General features: G+C 41.0%; 1 protein-coding gene across 1 annotated transcript in view; it reads right to left on the bottom strand.

Moving 5' to 3' along the window:
• Window positions 1-5668, bottom strand: part of LOC102812076 (chromosome unknown open reading frame, human C18orf21) — a 7865-nt gene extending 2197 nt beyond the window's left edge. The window contains exons 1-4 of the mRNA XM_006835072.1: window positions 5592-5668; window positions 5484-5506; window positions 3207-3406; window positions 2-157 (exon numbers count right to left, since the gene is read on the bottom strand). Of these exons, the coding sequence (XP_006835135.1) occupies window positions 2-157; window positions 3207-3406; window positions 5484-5506; window positions 5592-5668 (456 nt within the window). The remainder of the gene's footprint in view (window position 1; window positions 158-3206; window positions 3407-5483; window positions 5507-5591) is intronic.
• Window positions 5669-8163: the final 2495 nt, after the last annotated feature.

The following is an 8163-nucleotide window of genomic DNA, read 5'->3' as shown; positions in this document are numbered from 1 at the left end:
CATGATTTCGGTTTGCAGAGCTCGGAGTCTTTCTCTCTGGTGTCTTCACAGTGGGTTTAGTTGAAGGAGTGCTAGGCGTGCCCTTCAATGATGATAGAAAGCTTCTACTTTTACCTTGATGTCTAACTGCTCTATTGCATGTTTTACAAGTAATCAACTACCATAAAAAGAAGAAATACAAGTTAAAAATTCTAATTTAATCCAACATAACACACATTCACTGAATTCTTATGTGTCTAAGGATTACACCAGGTCTTACAGGGGTGACTATTACAGAAGTTGCTTTTGGGGAATTTGTAATCCAGCAGCAAAAATCAGACAAGACACATTTTCTAAATTATAAAATCTATAATAAAAAAATGGTTAAACATTTACATTTAATAAAATAGCTTTAAGGACTATCTCTCAATGTAAAAATATGTTTGGGGCATAGTGAAGAATGTGGGATGACACCTTTAACATCTAGGATGTTGTCAGTAATAGCTGTGTGGAAAATAATGACAAGCATTTAGATTTTTTTTTTTTTTTGCAGATGAATCTTAAGCCTTTTCACAATAAACCATGGTAAAATATTACTGAAAATTTAAGTGACTCTCTCCAAGCCCATAGCAATTCTGCAAATATAGGTCTGCACTAATTCATAAAACCAATAAAATGAAGTTACCAGTCCCATACTTGTTCACTTCTATCAGCTCTAAAGTTTACCTTTCTTTTCAAGATTATTGTTCAAGAAATGGTCCTTTTTAGCTAAATGCTCTCCTTACACATACCTGACTCAGAATGCACAGGATTTAGTGCATGCCTTAGCAAATTACAAACTGCTTTAGCTGAGTAGTATTCATACAATGAAAACACCAGTGAAAATCTGCATATATCAAAGGTCTGTGTAAGCTACCCTATGCTTTTTGGAAAAAAGCTGACTATAAAGGGAAATCAACAAAATGAACACACCCACACCCTTTTAGTTGAGCTCTGATTAAAATACATTAGAATATTAAGCTTCATGAGGGCAGAAACTCTGAAGACAAATTCAACATCTTGCCAGGCAGATCTGGCCAGTAGGCAGCAGAGCTGGACTTGAATCCATGTCTTCTCTCCTGGCCCAGAGCATGACACCTGTATGTCATTCCCCTCTACTTGCCACTTTCTTTTCTCTCTCCTCCACAGGAGTACCCTAGAGGTCAAATTTCAGGAACATTCTCTCATTTGAAAGAAGTAACCCCTTCGACCCATCTTTGTTGATTGGTGCTATTAAGTTGATTCATAGAGTTCCTGTATAGGGTTTCTGAGGTGCAGCTGGGGAATCTGAACCATGATTTTGCAGTTTGAACCGACTTTGTGGTCCAGTGTTTTTTCTATAGCACCAGGGATAAAATAAACCACTAAGATATTTTTATATGAAGAGGCTTCAAAATGATTGCATTATCTTTTAATTCCATTTTCCACAAAATTTTTGGAACGTCTATATATGCAGTCACAGGTGACAAGTGTAGTTTATGTTCTTGTTTTCTTCTTGTTAAGTGCTAACAAGTCAGTTCTGATTTTATATAGGATTTCCAAGGCTGTAAATCTGCGGAGCAGAAAGCCTCATCTTTCTCCCTTAGAGCAACTGGTAGGCTCAAACCATTGACTTTGTAGTTTGCAATCCAGAGCTTATCCTACAGATTCACTGCACTCCCAGGTTCTGACTTTAGCTGTTGCCTGCACCAAGGCTAGGGAAGAGCTAGGCAAAGCATGCTTGCTGAACTTACCAATTGTCAATAAGAGGTAAACACGACCATACCAATGACATTTTCCATGGTTGCCAGGATTGATAAAACAGCATTTATTACCTTCCATTTAAGAATATGTTCCAATATATGGCAATAATTAAAAAAAAAAAGTTTTACATGGATTAAGAAAGGTAAACACTACTCACTTCCAACTTCCTCTTTAAAGTCAATTTTAAGACAAAAACAAAAATGCACTTACTTGTGCAATGTTGACAGACTCTTAAATATGACCGTTCTCAATCTAGGTTTTTACTGATGGTAGTCTGGGGCCAGACATAAGCTGTATAATAAATATCCAATGCCTACTAGCAGTAAGCAGGCACTTGAATAGTTGATGAATGGTTGACATATAGGGTATGCAGAACATAAAATATCTGATATTACCCTTCATACAAAAAACCTAATTTGATTTTGGTTGTTTTATTCTATTTTACACCCTCAACCATTGTTCCAACTCATAGCAACCCTGTATAGGGTTTCCAAGGATCAGCTGGTGAGCTTGAACCCCCAACTTTGTGGTTCCAACTGATCTTGCAGTCCAGTGCATTAACCCATAACGCCAACTAGGACTCATCATTACTTGACATATGATAGCCCCTTAATCTTCAGTGAATGAATACAAGATGCTCTCATGTTCACTCTAGAGGGAGAAATGACACTGTACTTAACATATGCTACTGTTCCTAAGGAAGGACATCATGCTTAGTAAAGTGGAAGGTTAGCCAAAAAGAGTTAGACCCCCAACAAGAGGGATCGGCACAGTGATAGCAGCAATGGATTCAAGCATAACCATTATGAGGATGCACAGGACTGGGCAGTATTTTGTTCTGTTGTGCACAGAGTCTCTGTGAGTCAGAGCCAACTCGATGGCATCTAACAACAAAAACTGTTTGAAGTATTTTCTGTATTAAGTTCCAGTGTCATTTCTTCAGTCATTTCTCCTTCTATGGTGTCCTGATGTGGCACTGTAGGATATGTACTGAGCTGGTAATCACAAGGTAGGCAGTTCAAACCCACCAGCCACTATCGGAAACCCTATACAGGGTCACTATAAGTCGGAACAACTGTTTGAAGAAAAGGGCCATTAACTGAAAATATAATCTAGTGACAACTGCAATTCAGGCAAAATCATACTCATCACCTCAATTTACGAAAATTATTTGCTTTCAGATCTGTAATAATCGTGTTCAACATGAGAGCTGAGAACTATTTTGAGAACTTAAAGTGTTTGGTTTTAAGTAATCATGAAAAAGAAAAATATTTGCTGTTTATGAAACAAACAATAATCACTAGAAAGGTATTTTAAGTATATATTCTGCTAGCCCAAATAGACTCCTACAATCTCTAAGCTATATTTAGGCTGATAGTTAACCAATATTACTTAAAGAATAAGAAAATTCTAATTTATTTACAATATTGGAACCAGCATCTTACCAATTCACTTTTGGAGTCTTTGTACTTTTTCACAATTTTTGTTTCTTTAAAACTGAGTGTATAACCCTTTGCTTCTCGATTAAGAAGTTTCTGTACTTTGGGTGTCAGTTTAGGCTTGGGTTTGAGGCGCACTCGAGAGTTATCTAGTACCAGCAACTGGAAGCAGTATGGACATGTTTCTTCAAAAGTGTTCTTAGCATCTAAAATTACACAAATGAAAGTCATGATTCAGCAAATCAGAGCATACTGTTACATCAAATGTTACCCACACTGTAAGTGAGCAAAAGCAAAGTATGTCTTGACAGCTAATATAATATGAGCCAATATGCACTCTCCTGGAATAAACTCAAAATAGGAAAATTTACAAAATAATAAACTGGCAACAATTTCTTTTGCAAACTGTTGTTGTTAAGTGCTCTTGAGATGGTTCCAACTCATAAGGACCCTTTATAGGGTTTCCAAGGAGTGGCTGGTGAGCTTGAACCACCAACCTTGCAGTTCAAGGCGACTTTGCATTAACCTGCAGCACCACACAATTCACTCTTTTCAGTAACATAGGTAGGTCCATTTCTTTGGTATTATGTAACCACACATTTAACACAAAATAAGAGCAAATTTCTGTGAGACTGTTTTGAATGGTTAAGGACAATTTTGTGGTTGGTGGGCTGAGCTCTGCCTGCATATAGCCCAGGAGAACAGACTTTCCCCAAGTCTTTTATACAGTCAAGAAAGCCCTTGTTGACCATCTCCCATGCTCGGCTGTGGAGATACAAGTATGGAAGTAAGTGTGTTCCCATCAATAAAGAAGTCACATGCCAGGGGAGAAGTCTAAACAAATGAAGGTAAAAGGGCTAACAAAAACAGAATGTCAAAATGCCTCAGAAATGTACATGCTGCAAGGACTAGCTAGAAATATTTTAAGGCAGAGGCTTGACAGTTTGTCACATATGAATATAAACTGTGCCTATATTTGGAGATGATACTCATTATTGGTAAAGAGTCCTCTAGTAGAAATACACTGAAAATGAGAAAGGGCATGGCTGTTAAGGGAAAGGGTCTGGTGTGGCTAGAGAGGAAGGTGAGCACACAATGAACATTTACTGAACACCTACTGTTAAGCACTATGCTAAGTTCTAGATTGTTGTTAAGTGACTAGGAGTCAATTCTCACTCATAGAGACCACGGACAGGGCTTCTGTAGAGCAGCTGGTAGGTTTGAACCACCAACCTTGTGGTTCGAAGTCCAGTGCTTATCCTACAGCACCACACCATAAGTCCAAGTGCAAAATAGCACAATAAAAGCTGAGGACTAGCCCATGGTCCTAACTTTATTCTGCCAAATGGTCAAACGCATTCATATGTACTGGGTGACTATTACCGCAACCTGCTTCCATAAACATTCAAGCCAAGAAAACCCCATGGGGCAATTATCCTCTGTCACACAGGGTCGCTATGTTTGGAACAGAGAACTGCAAGGTCGGTGGTTTAAGCTCACCAGCTGTCCCTCGGAAACCCTATACAAGTTTGATGGGAATTGACTCGACGGCACTAACAACAAACACAGCAACCAACATCTTCTGGGTGCTGGAAATAAACTAATACAGGATAACAATTCATGGAGATACTACAACAACATTATATGTTTAATGCTAGGGAAAAAACCTTAGATGGGAAGAGGGGAATGGCAATGGAGCTGCTTAACTTTAAATAGAGCGTCCAAGTATCATTGAATCCATATTTGCATGGGGACCAGAAGGAAGCGAGGAATGAAATCAAGCAGATGTGACAAGCCTTGTACGCAGACGGACAGGGCAGCTGCAAAGGTGCTCAAACAAAAGAGCCAAGAGGTCTAGAGCGTCTGGAATTGAGGGAACAAAGTGGGAAGAGCAGGTCGGTCACAGGAAGCTAACGAGGGTCTAAGATGTAAAGCCTCGTCCTTTCAAAGGACTTTGACTCCATTGGGAAGCCTTTTGAGTTTGCAGCTGGAAACTGACGAGAACTAGCTTAGACTTTTATCCCGGTTTACTCTGGCTGCTAGGTTAAGAATAAACTTTCAATCTACGAGACAGTGGTGGCTTGGACTAGGTTGGTGGCATGTTGCGAAGTGGCTGGCTTCTGGATAGGTTTTTAAGTCGACAGGACTTGCTGAGAAGCGCTGGGTGGTTTTATGACGGATGCGTATGAATCGCATCTCTTTGGGATCATTCTGAGCGCGGGACCGAATGCAGCGGGCGGGTGGCGAGACCCTGATCCAAAACCAGGGGGTGGTTCTCCCTACCTTGTGACCAACTGTAGGCCCAGCTGCAAGAGAGAAAGAGACTCGTGAGGGGACAAAGGAACGCCTGGGGCCGCTCACCTCCCGCTTCCCCTCCCATCCTTCTCTTACAGGAGATAGCGGGCTTGACCCGGACAGCTGGCGTGTAGTTTTCGCGCCGCAGCCTCAAGATAGTGCTTCTGCCGCATCGTCGTCAGCGAGACAAGTAGACGCCGGAAACAAGCTTCTTAGCGTGGCGAGTCTAACTTCATACCTAACGTCCCTTAGGAAACAACCTCCGCCAGCACAGAGGTTCCGGTTTCCTTCCGGGCAGACCTCGTACGTGGGCGTGCCCAAGCAGGAGCGGCCCACTCCTTGCCCTCGAAACGCCCCTTTGGCCTCGACCCCGCCCCTTCGGTCTCCAAAAGCGATACTGCGTCAGAGCTTAGGTCTGGACCTAGGGAGCTTGGTTTTGTAAGAGTGACAAAGTCAGGAGCTGAGTGTTCTGCCTCTCTCTTTCTACCTTTGTTATCATTCCCTCAGGATATTTTCCCCCTAGATTCGGAATAGCGTAGTGGTTACGAATCGGGTTGCGAACCGCAAGGTCAGCTGTTCGAAACTACCAGCTGTTCCGCGGGAGAAAGATGGAGCTTTTTGCTTTCGTAAAGATTTACAGCCTCGGAAACCCTATGCAGGGTCGCTATGAGTCAGAACCGACTCCACGGCACATAATAACAACAACAATACACTGAGGAGATAAACACTGAAGAAAACACACACCTTTGACATAACAATAACAATATTCACTTGGAGTCCTGGTGTGTTGCTATGGATTAATGCACCGGACTGCAAAGTCAATTTGAACCTTAAGTTCGGCGGTTCAAGCTCACCAGCCGCTCCTTGGAAACCCTGTACAGGGTTGCTATAGGTCGGAACCAACTCGACGGCACTTAACAACAACAACAAATATTCACTTGTTCGTGTGGAGTGGGGGTACACTGCCCGCACGGAGAGGCGGAGAAGCGTGCCTTGCGCCTCCTTCCATTCGAAGTCTCCAGTCCAACCCTGCCCTCCAAAGTCACAATACCTGTACAAGGGAGCTTATTCTCCTTTTTAAAAAGTTAAAGTTTACTGAACATAACCATTTTTAAATGAACAATGTTGTGCAACCACCACCTCTGTTTCTAAGATATTTTCATCATTCCCCAAAGAAAATCGCCTCCCCGTTAAGGACTGACTTTCTCCCTCCCCCCAGTTCTTGGCAACTGTTATTATGTTTTTGACTCCAAGGATTTGCCTATTCTGGATATTTCATATAAATAGAAGCATACAATATGTGACATTTTGTATCTGGTTTCTTGCACATAACACAGGTAAGATTTTCAAGGTCCATCCGCGTGTTAGTACGCAAAGCTGAATAATATTTCATTGTACAGATAAGTCACATTTTCTTTATCCATTGATGAGTATTTGAACTTTCTCCACCTTTTGGCTGCTATGACTGCGTGGGTACATGTATTTGTCTGAGTACCTGTTTTCCTTTCCCTGGGGTATAGGTATATACTGATGGGGGGACTTGCTGGATAACATCATCATCTCTAACTATTGTTGGAAATGTCAAATTGTCTTCCACAGCTGCTGTGTCATTTTACATTCGTACCAGTAATGGATGAAGATTCCAATTTCTCTACATTCTTGTCAACATTTATTTTTCATTGAAAAAATTATAGCCATGCTGTTGTTAGGTGCCAGAGAGTCGGTTCCAACTCATAGTGACCCTATGCACAACAGAACAATATACTATCCAGTCCTGTACCATCTTCACATACGTTGTTACATTTGAGTCCATTGTTGTTGCCACTGTGCCAATTCATCTCACTGAAGGTCTTCCTTTTTTCTTTTCTTTTCTTTTTTGCTGATCCTCCACTCTACCAAGCATGATGTCCTTCTCCTGGGACTGATTCTTTTTGTCCAGAGTACGAGAGACAAAGTCTTGGTATCCTCACTTTTAAGAATCTTTCTGACTATATTTCTTTCAAGACAGTTGTTCTTCCCCCACCCCCACCCCCAAGTTTACCTGCGCTTTATTAACTATGCAAAGATTTTGACTATGTAACTCATGACAAGCTATGGATAACATTGTGAGAAATGGGTATTCCAAAACAGTTAATTGTGCTCATTCAGAACTTGTACATAGACCAGGAGGCAGTTGTTTAAACAAAACAAGGGGACACTGAATTGTTGAAAACCAGGAAGGGTATGTGCCAGGGTTGTATTCTTTCTTTCTTTGTTAAAAAAACAAAACAAAACAAAAAAACTTTTTATTGTGACTTGAGTGAAGGTTTACAGACAAGATCACCAGCTTTACATTTAACAAATCCTACTCGTTGTTTCATCCCCGATAGTTACAATCCCCTCCTTGCAACAAGTTATCCCACTTTCTCCCTGTGAGTCTATTTGCATTCCACCCCCTTTCCCATCCCTTCTCAACTTTGTCCTTTGGAAAATGTTGCCCTTTTGATTTTGAGTGCTTGGCCATTCCATGACTCATCTGTACTGTTGTACTCCTTATAAATCTAGCTACTATTTTCCTGAAAATTGGGCAACAAGGTGAGTTCCTTTCTAGACCTGAAGAGTAGTCAAGAACATAGTCTTAGGTTCCTTCAGTCTTTTACTGACCAGTAAACCCTTTTTTTTTTTTTTT

The sequence above is a fragment of the Chrysochloris asiatica genome, unplaced genomic scaffold, assembly GCF_000296735.1.
Source record: "Chrysochloris asiatica unplaced genomic scaffold, ChrAsi1.0 scaffold00015, whole genome shotgun sequence".
Classification (NCBI taxonomy): Eukaryota; Metazoa; Chordata; class Mammalia; order Afrosoricida; family Chrysochloridae; genus Chrysochloris; species Chrysochloris asiatica.
The sequence above is the reverse complement of the archived record's forward strand: the minus strand, read 5'-3'. Positions and strand labels throughout refer to the sequence as shown.